General features: G+C 36.8%; 1 protein-coding gene across 13 annotated transcripts in view; it reads left to right on the top strand.

Moving 5' to 3' along the window:
- LOC127508731 (NACHT, LRR and PYD domains-containing protein 12-like) overlaps nt 1-18418 on the top strand; it is a 74610-nt gene that overhangs the window by 23350 nt on the left and 32842 nt on the right. For 10 of the 13 annotated variants that reach the window (XR_007928892.1, XM_051887028.1, XM_051887026.1 and 7 more), the window contains one exon: nt 8445-8606. Coding sequence is in view for 12 of the 13 variants with exons in the window: in XM_051887028.1 (XP_051742988.1) it covers nt 8445-8606 (162 nt within the window). In the remaining variant the exon portion in view is untranslated. Of the gene's footprint in view, nt 1-8444; nt 8607-9894; nt 17737-18418 lie in introns of those variants that run through there. The other 3 variants (XM_051887029.1, XM_051887031.1, XM_051887032.1) reach the window with 3 other exon arrangements.

Below are 18418 nucleotides of genomic sequence, written 5' to 3'. Positions count from 1 at the left end.
GTGAGGTCTACGATTTTTATCAGTTTATTTTGATAAACATGACACAATACAACATCGCGACTACATGAAAAGAGCATTAACTGTTATAAAAATACAGATTTGTGAGCATTAGTGGAACTGAAGGCATGACAATAAACATGAAACACGTGATCGTTGTCATGCGGTGAATCCAGCCAATCGTGAAACAGCTGTGTCCTCATCAGAGCTCGTGCAGCTCCTCTTGAGAAACTGTGCTGGCTGACTCAGGCGGCTGATCTTGAATCGCTCTCGCAGTACATTGAAGCCATATGTCACAGTCACATGGTGTCGGCGCTGTCTCAAGTCGGACAAAATTTCTTACCGGCATGCACTGTTTCAAGTCAGCCCCCGATCGGTCTGTGCGCCACTGCATCAAGTCGCACAAGCCTGTAGACGAATAGTTATACATCTTCATACCATAGGCCCCATTCACTGGCATTCAGTCGCTTCATGGTGGACACCTACACCTGCGCTCAGCCCTGACAAAGTGCTGCAAAACGTTTTTTAAACGGAAACGGTGGTGCGTTGAACACCCTGTTCTGATGACACAAGAGTTGCAACTATGGCAGCTGAGAAGGCCATACTCTGTGTTCTTTTTGAAGAATTTTCGAAGCCTGATGAAGTCGGTATAAATTCGTGTTTAATACTGCAAAATATGCTCGATGTTACAGTCACTGCCCTTGCTGTCCAGAATAAAAGAGAACATCCCAATCGAGTGAAGGGATTTGAGGAAACTGTGGATCCTAATTAATGTGATCCAACATTTGCCTTTATGTTTATAAAAGTTTATGAAAGTATTACTCCACAATACAATAACAAAATATAGTATTTTCATGTTACATTAATCAGTGTCTAGCACACCTTCCTAAGGAAAGGATATGGACCAGAAGACATTGCAGTGACTAAATGATATTTAGACAGACTTAGAGAAGTTCCAGATCTATACTTGTGCTCTTATTATTTAAGTTATTTTGCCATTAATGTAAATAAACGTGCAAACAATATACTTGCTCTTGTGAATTTATTTTGATGTTAATTACATTTACAAGCTGTTTCTTTAATACCGCGTGGTTTATATGCATGTTGATGCTGAATGGGCTGACATTTTTGACACACCCACCAAACAAGAGAAAACATATCTCAAACCCGTTGCATACCGTTGCACACCGTTTCCAGGAAACATGTCATTCAACCCGGAAACCGTAGCAAAACGCTGCGCACCGGTTTGAGCTTGAACGTGAAATCATTTCTACTTTGAGTGCCACTTCAAAAGGCTCAGCTGACCAGCAATGCATTGCAGGGGTAACGCTGAAGCTGATGCTTCAGTTCATTGAGATCAATGGCATTGATTCAATGCGTTTACCAGCGCTGACGCCATTCATTGGAAATCCCCTTGAATGTTAAAAGGATGCTAAGACAGAGATTTCACTTTCCTTGAACATGACAACCTTTTTTAACAAATATAAATGACTTACCCTGAAGGACAGATGCAGGTAATTACATGTGATGTAATCGATCTCTCTCTCATGCTGTCTGTTAAGGCTTGTTAAGTGCTACGGAGCCTCTGTACAAATCACCATGGTACACATTATGTTATCATTATGAACTTCTTTAATATTTGGCACACATGCACGAAGTGAAAAGACGAGAAGGGCATAATCTTATGAGAAAAGATAACATGCAAATATTGTGGTTGCTGTGGTTCTTGCATTCCTCTGTGGTTGTTTTGTCAGTAGGGCTGTATTAAGATATTGCGGTTATCATGACAGCCCTATGCTAGAATAAAAAACAAGGAAGGGACACAGTTTACAACAAAAGACAACAATCAAGAGTAACAGAAATATGTGCTCAATTTGTTGTGCTCTGGCATGGTCTTTTGTATCCTTAATGTTAATAAAAGCACATGCAAAGCAAATCATTCTATGAATTATGTAGAGAATATGAACAGTTATAGGGTGCATGTCCCTTCGGCTTTATTACCTGATCGAAATAATCCGTAAAACAAGTTGTGATCTGATAGCAAACAACAATTAATTTGTTCGAAGTTCAAAATGCCACGCCCACTGCAGAGCGAGTTTATGAATATTCATGTATACTCCACCTGTTGGAACAGTTTCTCACAGGACCTGAATAATTCACAATATGTCATGTCGCATCAAAAACAAACAGAACCAATCACCATTAACTACATTGGATACATTATACAGATGCCTATTCAGTTTCTGACGTACTTCACACATTTAAGTCTGCTGACAACAGGACAAATGGAAGAGTAGAGTAAAGGAAACAGCTCGTTTGTGTTTTTGTACAGACTTCTAAGTCTTTGCATCTTTGCTGACAGTCTCTCTATGCCTTTCATTTTCGTTTTCTTTATTTGTCTCAATATCTCAATATCACAGTCCCATTTCCTTTTCTGCAAATGCTCTGCGTTCATGTTCTGAATCCCTACACTGCCTGTAAAGTCGCTGCTTCTCAGCTGCACTCAGTTACTTGACTAATATGGAATTAGATTTGTGCCAAATATTTTGAACGTAACTTTTCAATAAACGAATAAAAATATGAAATTAAGGATGGTCCAAGGCACTTGAATCACATAGAAAAACTTTTTAAAAAGCCTTTATTTCATCATGGCTAAATATTAAAACAGGTGACATGTACACAGTCCGCACACCTACACGTTTCGGCTGATTTTGCCTTCGTCAGGGTGTGAGTAACGAACACATTGAGAGTTCATTTTGAGCAGCAATTACTTGTCTAATGACAATCACCTGGTTGTGCTACACAGGACAAACAGAAGAGAGGAAGTTCGATGATTACATATGAAATTAAATCAAACACAGTATAATCAATATTAAAAAAAAAAAAATGAATGTAATAAAGTATATAACTCAGACTCCACAACTCAGTGAATATAATCGATAATATACAAAGTGTAACTTATATTTCTGAAAGAAAAAAAAAAACCTTTTTAATAATGTCACAAATCAATAATAAACAATGTAATTTATATTTCCCAAAAAAACAAAAACAAATATATATATATATATATAAACTCCACAAATCAGTAATGTATATATTAGATGATGTACATAGTATAACTTTTTGTTTTTTTTAAATAAACAAAAACAAAAAAACACATTCAAACCAAAAAACAACAAAATACTATTTAAGTATAACATCTTATTAAAGGGTATAAAGTCTAATTCCCCATTTAAGCCTGGAAATTTAGTTGCTTTCAGTGTATAGATCCAGAAAGACACTCTCTGTAGAAGCTTATTAACCCTATCACCTCCTCTTATTGACCTGGGGACATGTTCTATACCGATTATCTTTAATGTACTTGGTCTACCTTGATTTTTCTCTTTATAATGAAGGGCCATACGATATATATTTTTTTAATATTGATAATACTGTGTTTGATTTAATTTCATATGTAATCATCGAACTTCCTCTCTTCTGTTTGTCCTGTGTAGCACAACCAGGTGATTGTCATTAGACTAATTAATTGCTGCTCAAAATGAACTCTCAATGTGTTTGTTACTCACACTCTGACGAAGGCAAAATCAGCCTGCAACGTGTAGGTGTGTAGACTGTGTACATGTCACCTGTTTTAATATTTAGCCATGATGACATAAAGGCTTTTTAAAAAGTTTTTCTATGCGATTCGAGTGCCTTGGACCATCCTTAATTTTATAAGTTGGACTATCCCTTGCACCCAAATAGCACCGAGATGGAACTCACACCCCGTGTAGCACATCTTTGGCATTTTTTTGCTTAGAGGAATAAAGATATTAATTAAATATTAATGAAAAAACTTTGAAATTGGAAAAAATAATTCACTGTGACATACTGGTACAAATCCCTTATGTGGGCGGGGTTGACAGCAAGTTTTTGATTGACAGTGAGTTTTTGTTTGACAGTTTCTTGATCTAAAAGTGAAGATTTCATTATTGTGTTTTAAAATGTGTGTATAAGAATCTGCAAGCACCTTCATATTTTTAGTAACAAAGTTAGAAATGCTGTTTTTTAAATGTTATTTTTAAATTCTTTCTTTCACTACTTTGTATACATTATTGTGGCACTGTTGTCTGGGTGAGATCAAATGACTTATTTACTTTCCATTTAAATGCAAGATATAATGTCCAATGTTATGGGGGAATATTTCTTTCTTCCTGATAATGGTAATTGAACACAAAATGATTTTTTGTATGAAATGACAGTGAGATCAATTAAAAACGACCACTGGTGTCCAGTGACAATGTAGAAATACCTTATTCCTGTTCTTAAGTATATTTCTACTTTACTGGAGTATAAATGTTTCTATTGACTTCACTTTTGCCACTTTTGTTAATTTCTACATTGTCACTGGTTTTAGTCTTAAAGCTGAAACATGACAAACTGGGGCCCAGATCAGAAAGCAGACAGACTGGCTAAACTGACCGTCTGCTAGCTGTCTCACGTCACAGAAGTCAGATAAATCCCAACACAAAGAAACTCTTTCACCTAGATATTATCACATAGAGACTGTGTCTGTACCCCGAAACAGTAAATACAAAAAACTTCCAAACCCATTTAAGGGTAAAAATTTAATTGATGTTCAACAAATAAAAAACAGATATACTGATAATACTGAGATAATACTGATAAACAAATGATAAAGCTTGGGTTGCTGAATATTAGATCAATTTCTTCAAAAGCACTTATTGTAAATTATATTATCACAGACAATAATCTAGATTTCCTGTGTTTGACAGTAACCTGGCTAAAACCAGACGATTACATTACTTTAAATGAGTCTAGCCCTCAAGGTTACGATTATCGACACAATCCTTGTCAGAAAGGCAATGGGGGAGGTGTTGCTGTAATTTATAGTAATATCCTCAGTATTACTCGAAAGTCTTTCAAATATAATTCCTTCGAAGTGATGGTGCTTTATGTAATGTTATGTAAGTTGACATTTGTGCTGGCTACTGTATACAGGCCACCAGGGCACCATACAGACTTTATCAAAGAATTTGCTGATTTTCTATCAGAGTTAGTACTAGCTGCGGATAAAGTCCTTGTTGGTGGTGATTTTAATATCCATGTAGATAATGATAAAGACGCATTGGGATTGGCATTTACAGACATTCTAGCTTAGAAGACCTTGATGTTGCAACAGAAACTATTGACTCTGTCTTTTCCAGAACACAGTTGCTCCTCTGCGCTTAAAGAAGATTAAGGAAACTAATCCAATGCCAATGAGCACACTCGGGCTCTTAAGAGAGCTGCCAGAAAAATGGAGCGCAGCTGGTAGAAAAAAAAAATCCAGCGTTAGCGTCAGTTCTGGCAGGTCACGTCAGTCCAGCTCGCATCAGCTGACTCCCAGGTGACTCACGTCTACCTATAGGAATACAACGCCTATCACAGCATCCATATATAAGCTCCTCAGTATTATTAGCAGCTATTGCATTTCTCAGGAGCTAATTACCCTCTTCCATCCCCAGCTCCTCCTCTCTTCAGTCAAGATTGGCCTTATGATTCCCCTGAATCAAACTATTCTTGAAATTTGTGTACATGTTAAATTATTGACATTAATTATATCTGCATATTGGTTCTGTTCTGTTACCCTAGGGGGGTTATTGCTGCTCTCCCTGCTCTTATCCATGCTAGGCTGCATGGATGCGCAGGGAGTTCTTGCCCAGAACAGAACCATACCGCCAATACAAACTCTATGCAATTATCAATCATATTTGACGATAGTGGTCCTGACAGAACTAGAAGTTTTCCGCATTTCGTGGAGAGAGAGAATGATTGAGTACAGAAAGGCCCTAAAAATGCTAGATCTGCTTATTTCTCAAAACTTTTAGAAGAAAATAAACACAACCTTAGGTATTTATTTGATACAGTGGCTAAATTAACGAGAAATAGAGTTTCAACTTCTGATGTTTCCAAACAGCACAGCAGTAATGACTTTATGAACTTCTTTACTTGCAAGATTGACAATATTAGAGAGAAAATTATAACCATGCAACCGTCTACTACAGTATTGCATCAGACAGTGCACTGTAGTGTCCGTGAGGAAAAATTCAGTTAATTCACTGCTATAGGAGAGGAAGAATTCTCTAAAATTATTAAATAATCAAAATCAACAACATGTATGTTAGATCCTATGCCGACTAAGCTACTGAAAGAGATGCTTCCAGAGGTCCTAGATCCTCTTCTTAATATCATTAATTCATCTTAATCACTAGGATATGTACCAAAAACTTTTAAGCTGGCTGTTATTAAACCTCTTATTAAAAAACACAACTTGATCCTAGAGAATTAGTCAATTACAGGCCAATCTCAAATCTACCTTTTCTGTCAAAAATACTAGAAAAGGCAGTTTCATCACAACTATGTTCCTTCTTGGAAAGAAATGGTATCTGTGAGGATTTCCAGTCAGGATTTAGACCGTACCATAGTACTAAGACTGCTCTCATTAGAGTTACAAATGATTTGCTCTTATCATCAGATCATGGTTACTAGATCTTAGTACTGCTTTTGACACTATTGACCACAATATTCTTTTGAATAGACTTGAGAATTACGTTGGCATTAGTGGAATTGCATTGTCATGGTTCAAATCTTATCTGACAGTTTGTAGTAGTAAATGAAGAGATGTCATATCGATCACAAGTTCAATATGGAGTACTGCAAGACTCAGTACTAGGACCGTTGCTTTTCACTCTGTACATGCTACCCTTGGGAGATATCATTAGGAAGCATGGCGTTAGTTTTCACTGTTATGCTGATGATACTCAGCTCTATATTTCTTCGAGCCCTGATGAAACTTACCAATTCACAAAATTAACGAAATGCATGGATGACATAAAAAAATTGGATGACAGTTAATTTCTTACTACTAAATTCAGAAAAAACAGATTGTAATTTTTGGACTTCACGTAATAACTTAGAATCCTGTCTAACACTTGATGGCTGCTCTGTTAAGTCTTCATTGTCAGTTAGGAACCTGGGTGTGCTCTTTGATACCAATCTTTCATTTGAAAGCCATGTTTCTAGCATCTGTAAAACCGCATTCTTCCATCTTAAAAATATATCTAAACTACAACATATGCTCTCAGTGACAAATGCGGAACAGTTATTCATGTGTTCATGACCTCAAGGCTAGATTACTGTAACGCTCTACTGGGTGGTTGTTCCACTCACCTGTTAAACAAACTACAGCTGGTCCAAAACGCAGCAGCCAGAGTTCTTACTAGAACCAGGAAGTATGACCATATTAGCCCGGTTCTGTCAACACTGCATTGGCTCCCTATTAAACATCGTATAGATTTTAAAATCTTGCTACTTACCTACAAAGCACTAAATAGTTTAGCTCCCCAGTACCTGAGCGAGCTCTTAATGCATTATAGTCCTTCACGTCTATTACGATCTCAGAATTCTGGACAGTTGATAATACCTAGAATATCAAAATCAACTGCAAGCGGTAGATCCTTTTCCTATTTAGCACCTAAACTTTGGAACAGTCTTCCTATCACTGTTCCGGAAGCAGACATACTCTGTCAGTTTAAATCTAGACTAAAAACACATCTGTTTAAACTTGCATACACATAAACCATTATATACTTCTATAATTCAAATCATGTAAATTGTTAGGCTGCATAGATTAGGTCAGCCGGAACCGGGAACACTTCCCATAACACCTGATGTACTCGCTACATCACAAGAAGAATGGTGTCTACGCTAATATTAGTCTCTCTCTGTTTATCCCGAGGTTTGCCACAGCCTGCCAGATCCAGGCCGTATCCAGATAAGATGAAGGACCTGCATCTAGACATGATGATAACGCAGCCCTGACGTTTAAAACGTCTAAACGATCGCCTGCGAAGGCCTCCTTCCCTTTCCTTTCCCTATGTATAGATAAAACGCTATCAAAATTATCCCAGCTCGCATAGATCCATGGACACAACAAATTTTTCTTTATTGTGCAGACCAGTAATTTGGTAAATATCACTTTTTTAAAAAGACCAAGCTTCTGCGCACATACACACTCAAACACGCAAACCTATAGACTAAATACGTAAATGAACGGCAAGAATGCATTAAAGGTATTCGGTTTTCAGTAGGAAAGGTGTAATTTAAGCGGCCACTAAAGCAAAAATTAACAATTTTTACAATGGAAGTGATTCAATCAAAAACCAACTTTAGCTCAATAATAATTATTGAGTGTTGAGTAATTACTGAGTACAATAATAACTATTGTCACTGTGAAGCTGCTTTGAAACAATATGTATTGTGAAAAGCGCTATATAAATGAAGATGACTTGACTTGACTTTTGTGACTGAAACTACAGAAAATAACAGCTACTACCCAAATGACTGTGTTAGTGACATCTGACTGCTAAACTAATGTGATGTGGATTGTTGTTGTGTGTTTGTAGGTTGTCTGGCTGTATGGTGATAGAGGAAGGCTTTCGTTATGTGTCTTCAGCTCTGAGTTTGAACCCCTCACACCTGAGAGAGCTGGATCTGAGCTACAATCACCCAGGAGACTCAGGAGTGAAGCTGCTCAACCATCCAAACTACAGACTGGACAATCTCAAGTATGTTAAGCAGGAAGAGTGAATCACTTCTATGTTGTAGTGCACTTCCACAACTTACTGAAATCTAATTAACATATATGTAATATAATAATAATAATAATAATACATAAAAATAAATGAGAGAATTGCATGGCAGTAAAAGAGCACAGTAAACTCCTCAGTGTTAAATTATTACTTGCTCTGTGTCTATATGAGTGCAGCCTACAGAGAGTAAAAAAGTAACACTAAAACAGTGTTAAAGCTAATAAGACAATTAAATGATTAAGTGATGATTGAGCATTAGTGATGAACTCCTGCTATTCACTTTAGATTCAATGTAAAATCTATGTTTCTCATGGCCTCGTAACAATGTTGATCTCCGACCAACATTGATCCAACATATAGGCTACGTTCAGACTGTCAGTCCAAATCTGATCAGATCCCAGGACCACATCTAACTATCAGATATAGTTGTATAGTGTTTATCGTGTTAAATTTGTCAATTTAAATAACTAAAACTTTCAAATAGGACAATAAATTACAAACATTTGAAGCAGGAATGTATTAAATGTTTAAAATATAAAACATTAAAACTCTAAAGTGACATTGCTAATTCCAGTCGGCTACTCACTGGGTAACTAGGGTGTCTCTGCTATTGTTCACCAGCTTTTCCACCATTAGACCATGACTGGTAACCCCGAAGTTTTCAGGTTTGATTCTCAATACCGGCAGGAAATTAGGTACTCTTGAGGCACCCTAGGCACCTAACCCCCAATCACTCCCTAGGAGCCTCAGCAAAAATTGCTGCCCACTACTCTGGGTGTGGTAACTAAGTTTATAAATTTAGTAACTAAGAAGATTTTAAAATAGCTTTGCCTCCTATTTATCATTAATTTAATTGGATAACCATCAATCATCAACAAGATAACATCCCTATTTGTATTCCCCAAAAACATTCAAGTTTATTTTTTCATTTCTGCAATTTACACCTAACGCCAGGTTCACACATACTCTGTTCTGCAGTGTGTATGCGTTGCGTGTTGCAGTATGTATGTGTTTCAGAAGCAGCATGCGCCATTGTGCTTTCACATATTACGCGTTTGCATAGAGACATCCATTGTGCAGCCTTCTTGTTTCATGTAGTTCTCAGACACCAGCCTGTCATGTAATTATCACTTTTTTTGCGGAGATGTAAGGCCCTCGCCTTCACATAATATAAGAAACTTTGCAGTGCAAACTTTGAAGTAGCATTTAAATGTTTATTTACACAGACTGTTTTAATGTTACTCATTAATTATAAAATTAACAGGAACTGGGGGCGTCACGTGACCCAGAGTGAGATGGCTGCCTGAGTTCTTTGCTCCGCTCAAACTTTCAAACAATTTACATTTCTCTCCTCCGATTTCTCATTTTATTTCGTTGAACGGACTTATAACTATGTCAGACACACCTTCTGATAAAGATTTTCCTATTTTTGGCTCGACGCGCTCACAGAAGGCTAAAGAAAAAGATAAGAAGAAGCTTACTCACCATGCACCTTCGGCTGACGCTAACGTTAACACAGCCGAATCTCCTCTAGATATGTTGCTGATTTTATCAGAAATAAAGGCCAACGGATCACGCCTCGATGGAATTACTAGCCATCTGGAGGGGATAGCCAATTCTGTGTCTTGCCTTCAGAATTCATTTGCTGCCCTCACCGAGAGAGTTACGGGCGCTGAAACTCGCTTGGGCGAAGCCAAACGGAGGATTTCGTCGGTCTAAGATTCAGCAGCAACTACTGAAGGGCAACTGGCCAGCTTGAAGGTGATGGTGGATCAGTTGCAGACAAAGATAGACGATCTTAAAACAGAGGCCGTCGCAAGAATCTGAAAATAGTGGGTCTGCCAGAAAAAGCTGAGGGCTCCGGCCCACTCACAGCGTTTCTGCGAGACATGATCCCTAAGTGGTTAGATATACCTGCTGACTTCCCTGCACTAAACATCGAGAGGGCCCACAGATCTCCCACCTTCGCATCTAACAATCTGAATTCAGCTCCGAGAAGTATTTTAGTTCGGTTTCTACGGTTCACTGATAAAGAAGAAATTCTGAAAATGGCCCTGAAGATGACTGTTACTCACAATGGCTCAGAGCTTCGATTCTACTCGGATTTGTCAGCTGGCCTGCTGCAGAAACGCTGCAAGTTCACGACTGTGGGTAAAGCTCTGGCCGCCCGCAGTCTATATCGGGGATTTGCCTATCCAGCCAGACTCAGGTGTCTGCACAACAGAAAAATTAAACTGTTCAACGATCCGAAGTCAGCCAAGGCTTTCCTGGACTCTCTGGATGATTAACTTTGATTTTTGTTTGAGATCTGCACCTTGATTTTTGGAGGAAAAAACTGACGATTCCATTGGACATATACGATATACCCTTTAAGGTAACCCAAAATGTTGTTACTGTCCACCACGTAGGTTTGTAAGGTTTCAAATATCATGTATACGTGGCTGGTATGAAAGGGTAGTTCTTTATTTTTTATTTCAAATATTTATTTGTTTATTTTAATAATTATTATCCCAATGGTTTCATCTATTACTGTTTTATGTTTTGTATTATACTCATTAATGGAGCGGGCCATGACGGGGCCGTATAACTTGGTGGTATTATGTTATCAGCTGTTTCAAAGCTTCTTGTGTTATTTTGTGACTTTTTGATATCATCTGTGCCTCATCGTTTGGGGATGGGGTCTTGGGGGGAGGGTTTTTCAGGTTTGTTTCTTGTTTTACTTGTGGTACTCTTCTGTTCGTATTTGGTATCTCATACTGACATAATCTGTTGTTTAATTTTGCATGTTATTCTTATGACTCTACACTTTTCTGTATGCAGAAAAGTGTAGAGTCATAAGAATTAAATTAGTAACTTGTAACGTGAAGGGCATAGGTCATGTAATTAAAAGGAAGAAAATTTTAACATTCCTTAAAAAAGAACATACATCTATCGTGCTACTACAGGAAACTCATTTATCTGATAAAGAACATATGAAGTTGAAAAGTTTGGGTTGGTCAGATTTATTTTTCCTCATTCACGTCAAATAGTAGGGGCACTGCAATTCTTATTCATAAAAACATCCCATTCATTCTCGAGCATGTAGAATATGATTCTGAAGGAAGATTTGTGTTGATTTCAGGTTTAATTCTTTGAAGACATATCACTGTAGGAAATGTATACACTCCAAATACAGATTTTAATGACCTTATTTTATGTCATATGTGGTCTTAAAATTTAATCAGCATTGCAAGAACATTGGTTTTTTGGGAGGTGACTTCAATTGTGTACTTGATGGAAATTTAGATAAATCACCACCCCGGGTTTCAATTGGTTGTAAATCATCTCATATTTTGCACAATACTTGTAAGAACCTTGGCCTGGTAGATATTTGGAGAGAGCTGCATCCTAAAGACAGAGATTATACTTTCTGCTCTCATTCTCACAACTCTTGTTCAAGACTGGATTATTTTTTCATACCTTCTGAATGTATACATTGTGTGAGTTCTTGTCATGTTGGCCCTATTGTGTTATCTGATCATGGTCCTGTTTATTTAGAGACTGATATTAGTATATCAATCCAGAAGTCAACTTACTGGAGATTTAATACTTCATTTTTAAGCAATACTAGATTTTCACTACAATCAGAATTCACCAGTTTCCCCTGCGTTAAAATGGGATGCTGCCAAAGCCACGTTGCGAGGCCACTTTATTGCTTATGCTTCTCTGAGGAAGAAACTCAGAACCCAAAAAATTAAAGAATTAGAAGCTGAAGTAAATTTTCTGGAAAAACAACATAAAAGATTCCCAAATCAAGATAATTGTATTTTGTTAAATAATGCCAGAGCCAAGCTAAATCTAGATCATACAGAACATGAACTATTATTTTTCAGTAAACAGCGTTATTACAAGTTTGGAAACAAGCCAAGTCGCCTTTTGGCGTATCATTTAAAAAAAGAGCAGAACGAAAGAACCATAAAAGCAATTAAGACATCTGAAGGCAGAATGATCTTTGATCCCTTGAACATTAACGCTGCTTTCTCTGATTTTTACAGAACTCTTTATACAGCTAGGTCCAGTGGCTCCAGTAAGGATTTGCTGAATTTCCTAAATGAGATTTCTCTTCCTAGCATTTCGGAAGATACTAGAGCTTTTTTAAATGCCCCTTTTACTAAGAAAGAAATTTGGCAATCTATACAATCTATGCCAACCGGTAAAGCTCCTGGCCCAGACGGGTTTCCATTAGAGTTTCATAAGCAATTCTGGCCCGAGCTTTGTCCAATTTTAATGCAAGCAATAAATGGTACTTTAGATTCAAATTCTGTGCCTGAATCCTGGTCATTGGCAGTGATCAGCTTGCTTCTGAAAAAAGACAAAGACCCAGTGAATTGTTCTTTTTATCGCCCAATTAGTTTACTCAATGTGGATTTTAAAATTATAGCTAAATCTTTAGCTCGGCGGCTTGAAACTGTTTTGCCTTACATCGTCAACCCAGATCAGACAGGTTTTCGTGAAGTCCAGATATGGCACTGATAATATTCGTAGGGTATTGAATTTTATTGATCATTTAAATGCTACCATGGAACCTGCCTTCATTGTATCTCTCGACGCCGAAAAGACTTTTGATAGGGTGGAGTGGCCTTTTCTTTTTGCAGTATTAGAAAAAATAGAACTAGGATCTAATTTTATCAGTTTGGTTAAACTTTTATATTCCAACCCTATGGCTCAAGTTAACACTAACAGTGTTGTCTGACAGATTTTCAGTAAGCAGAGGCTGTCGTCAAGGCTGCCCACTCTCGCCATTGTTATTCTCTTTGGTTATCGAACCACTGGCTGTTGCTGTGAGAACTAACATTAATATACATGGTATTAAAATAGGGCTAGAGGAACATTGTATATCCCTTTATGCAGACGATGTTCTGCTCTATCTTATATATCCTGAGACCTCTACTGATGCAAATTCTTGCCGTAACTGAAAAATTTCAATACTTGGGAATCGATGTCAATACTTGGTCGATTTGTATAAAGCCAACTATCCCCAGTTAATTACGAAAATTAATCAGAACCTATTAGATTGGTCGATTCTTCCAAATTATTTTTTTGGCAGGATTAATGTTATAAGAATGAATATTCTTTCAAAATTTGCCATGTTACTTAAGTACAGATTTTTTTAAAAGGATTATTTTCTTCAATTTCAAAGTATATTTGGAATCATAAAAAAACTAGACTCAAACTTTCTGTTTTGATGAAACCAAGGGAATCGGGTGGGGTTTCGCTCCCTAATTTTCAGTTATATTTTTGTTCACGCTGGACTGGGATTGAATATTCAAGATGCTTTCCTAGACTGTCACTGCCATTTATTCATAATATACAAAAAATTGAATCTCTGACTAATATTTTCACTGTGTCAAATACTCTTTTGGTGTGGAAGGATGTTAAGAAATATTTAGCTATTCCAAATAAGATATCTTTTAAGTCTCCTATCACACTCAGTCCTGATCTTCCCCCAACCATACAGAATATTGGTCTTCTGACCTGGAGGTTGAGAGGAGTGTCTGAGTTTGGCCATTTATTTGATAATGGTCAAATGAGGTCATTCCAGTCATTAAAGCAGGAATTTAACCTGCCCAGTAATGATTTTTAGAAATTTCTTCAACTACGGCACTTTTTAGAGTCACACTCAAAAGAAGGTAATATACGATTTGATCTTACTGAAGTAGAAAAACAGCTTCTCTCTTCATTTACTCTTAAGAAGAAGATCTCTGAGTTATATGCTTTGCTGTCTAATGTTGGTCCTTCAACTTTTGACTCTTTGAGGGTGATATGGGAAAAGGACTTAGGGTCACATTTTAGTGATGAGGAGTGGTTATCTGTTTGTACATGTGGTTTCCCTAAAGGTGTCTCAATTTCGGCCCACGAACAAAATTATAGATTTATCCACAGGACTTATCTAACTCCAGTTCGCCTTCATAAAATATTCCCCAATTCTTCTTAATTATGTTTCAAATGTAGGACAGACATTGGCACAGTGATGCATGTGTTTTGGGATTGTGATAAAATCAAAGGTTACTGGAAAGAGATCCATAAGATTATTCAAAAGATTATTGGAAAGACTTTTGCATTATCTCCAAATGTTTACCTTCTGAACTATAAAGTTGGTCTGCGCCTTGACTGTGACAAAGAAAGTGTACTGAACTTTTGTATATATTTAGCGAGAAAATGTATATTATTACTATGGTCAACACCTCAGATACCCTCAGTTAATATGTGGATAAGTCAGGCCGCTACTCTTTTAAACTTACGATCTGCATCAAAGATCAGATGTTTTCTGGCGCACTTGGTTTTCTTTGTGGAACTTTCTGGAAGATGTTCAATGACTGATAAATCCTTTTAATTATTGCTCTATAAAATGTCCCTGTTATTTATTTACTTTTATATGCTCTGTTGTATTATTATTATTAATATTTCTTATTATTATTTTGTTTTTGCATTTTATATGCCTACGTATAAACATGTATATCCAAAGATTGTAAGATGATATGGCTTATATGGCTGTATGTGCTGTTATGAGATACCAGTACCACTGTGTTGTGTTATTGTAAAAAAAAAAAAAAAAAAAAAAAAAAAAATTAACAGGAACTCATTACAGGGTCATTATTGTCAATTAAAGGGATAGTTCACTCAAAAATGAAAATGATCCCATGATTTACTCACCCTTCAAACCATCCTAGGTGTATATGACTATCTTCTTTCAGACAAACACAATCAGAGTTATATTAAAAAATATCCTGGCTCTTCTAAGCTTTATAATGGTAGTGAATGGCGGTCATGATTCTGAAGTAGGGCTGCAACAACTATTCGATAAATCGATAATCTATAATGAAAATCATCGACAACGATTCTAATTATCCATTAGTTGGGTCTGCACCGTGCACGGAAGACTTCCGCCAGTTGTGTCAAATTACAGCACTGAATAACGCATTTCTATGGACAAAAATGCACAGAGTGAGCAGCTGCAGGAAAGGTACTTTTGATCAGCTTTGATCTCAAGCTGATCAAAACATGAGAATTCTTTATTTTAAGCATCAAGCTAATGCATTAACGTAATGGCTTGCCCTATCAGGCGCTTTGACAGATGCATGTGCGTCGTCAGCGCAAAATGTTCATTCTACCTTTATATCCTTATCTGTAAATGTTACAAATTCACGCGAGCATTTCCATTTTGCATAAAAGCTCGTCCTGACAGTCTGCGTTAAACTTCAAACTTTATTGAATGAGTGCCGGTGAAGCAGCCTATTCTGTTCCCTTCGGAATGTGTGTTTTCCCTTTACGCAAGCACAACCGGATGTACAGGAAGCCAAAAGGTTAAAGAAGTAAGTCTTTTTTTCCGAAACTTAAAAATTATCTTTTTTTTTTTGTTTGTTTTTTTAGAAGTGAGATTTTCCTAACTGTCAATTCAATCCTTATTTCTTTTAAAATTTAAAACGTCTTTAAAATTTAAAGCACGGACATATTAGGCTAATTTGTATAGGCAAAATTCAACTGAATAAATTCCAACTTAATACATAAACTATGAACACGTGCAAGATAAATTAAATTCACAGAAATATAACTGCAATGTGAGAATCATTTTATTATGCTGCAGTGGCAATACTTTTGGGCTTTTTCGCTTTCCGAACACCCAGCTGTGTTTCATGATCGCATGCGCTGTCAGCAGACCCACTCGGGGGAACAGGAATTCCAGAAGGGAACAGATGAACGTGGCATAGAGGGAGACAATTAATATTCAGCGCAAAAATATTCATTTTGCTGAAATATTGGTTGTTTAAAGTTAAATTTAAATTTAAAAATCAACATGTCATTCAAGTATTTTATGAGAGTAGTAACTGTAAAGGGAGAACAACATGTAATTGAATATAAATGTAAGATGTTTCTTATAGCCTATTTACAGGATAAAGAAATGACAGTAAGAGGTGATTGTGTCCAGAGTGAATGTGAATGTCTTCCTGCAGAACATTTATCTTGCCTGTTGGTTAACACTGATTTTGAGTTTTACTTTATTATCTTTATTACTATCTTCATTTTTAATGTAGAGATTTAAACTATATTCAGTATATACAGTGCTAAAGTTATTAGACATCTGATACCCAAGGTATGGTTTGTGCCACAGGTCAGGGCAGCCTAAACTATCAGTATTGCTGCTAAAATCATTTTTCATGTTTCTGTAATGTTTAATCAACCAGTATGTGTAAGCTCTTTAGTTACAGCAGTATTTCTAAAGCTACAATATAATTATTGTTACTATCTATGAATTTTTGATTTTACTGTTTTACAAGAAAGGCAGGAAAAAGTAAAACACTTCATAGTTATTGATGTTTTTTTCAGATGCTCAATTACAAGCAATAGTAACAGAGACTGTTATTAAGTTTGTTTGGTTTTTTTTGGACATGTGTGAATATTATTTAGAAATTATTTAGTTTCAGTTTGTTATTTTCCTAATAAATGGCAATACCATTTTTAGGTTTAAACAAGTTTTGATAGAATCCTAAAATATTTGTGTTCTCTCTTTATTATGACAGGTAGTTTAATAAATTTAGCACTATATGTTTTTATAGCTCAAAAAAAATGAACTTTCACTGTTGTTAGTGTCACAAGTGAGGCTCCCGCACTTCCTTCCCCGCACCACCGGAGGGAGCCTTCACCGGAATACTGATACCATCATTCGGACTACATTTCCCATAGGCCCTCATTCCTGGGACTGATTGCACACACACCTGCACCACATCACACTCACACTATTTAAGCAGCACGTGCACACACACACACTGCGAAGTCTTGATTTGCCCCGGTGATCATTTCTAAGCGTTTTCTGTGGATTGTTATACTGTTGCCGATTGGACTGTTTATCTCTTGTGATTCTCTGCTGCCTGCCTTGATCCTTGCCTGTTTACTGGACTGTGTTTGTTTGCCGCCTGCCCTAATCTCTGCCTGCTTCCTGATACCGTTTGTCTGCCGCCTGCCTCGACCATTGCCTGTCCCCGTTTACGTCTCTGCCTCTGCCCTTACCTGTGTATACACTATTCTTAATAAAAGCTGCAAATGGATCTCCATGCTGTCGACCCATCATTACAGTTAGTTTCACTCAAACCACCCTTGATCACAATACTTAATGTGTTTGTTTAGTCAGCGTAACATTGCTGAGTGAAACGCACAAATTAATGTTAACATCTGTAGAGATCCATAGTTCCCAGCATGCTTTGCAAGGGACTGCATTAAAAGATTAAATTAAGGTAAAATAAAGTGTTATTTAATGTGTTTTTCAGTAAGGGAAGATATTGTTAGTTTATGTTAGTGTTTAATGTTCAGTTATGTTTGACATTTAGAGGAGTTCCTCTAATGTTTTTGAATTTTGTGGTTACCATTATGCAGAAGAGTGGTGCCTGTGTTTATGCTGTGAGCCTCATATACACATGTTTAGGATGGAATTCCTACTCTCAATTCAATCGAGTTTGTTCAATGAGCTATTTTTTTTACTGCATTTTGTAGAGAAAATGTAATTTAATCATGATCATTTAATAAGGTAAATTAATTCAATAAATGTGTTCACCTTACGTAATAAACATAACATTATTAAAGGTGCAATATGTAAAATGTTTTGTTTGCTAGAGATCGCTTGAGGCATATTCAAAGCAAAGGTGTAGCTTGATGACGGTAAGTTTAAGCGCGGAATCTTGGGACATGGGGTCTTCACCTCACAGCCAGCGAAAAACAATTGGGATAGGACTCGGGAAGAAATCATGTTCATGGAT

The sequence above is a fragment of the Ctenopharyngodon idella genome, chromosome 3, assembly GCF_019924925.1.
Source record: "Ctenopharyngodon idella isolate HZGC_01 chromosome 3, HZGC01, whole genome shotgun sequence".
NCBI lineage: Eukaryota > Metazoa > Chordata > Actinopteri > Cypriniformes > Xenocyprididae > Ctenopharyngodon > Ctenopharyngodon idella.
The sequence above is the reverse complement of the archived record's forward strand: the minus strand, read 5'-3'. Positions and strand labels throughout refer to the sequence as shown.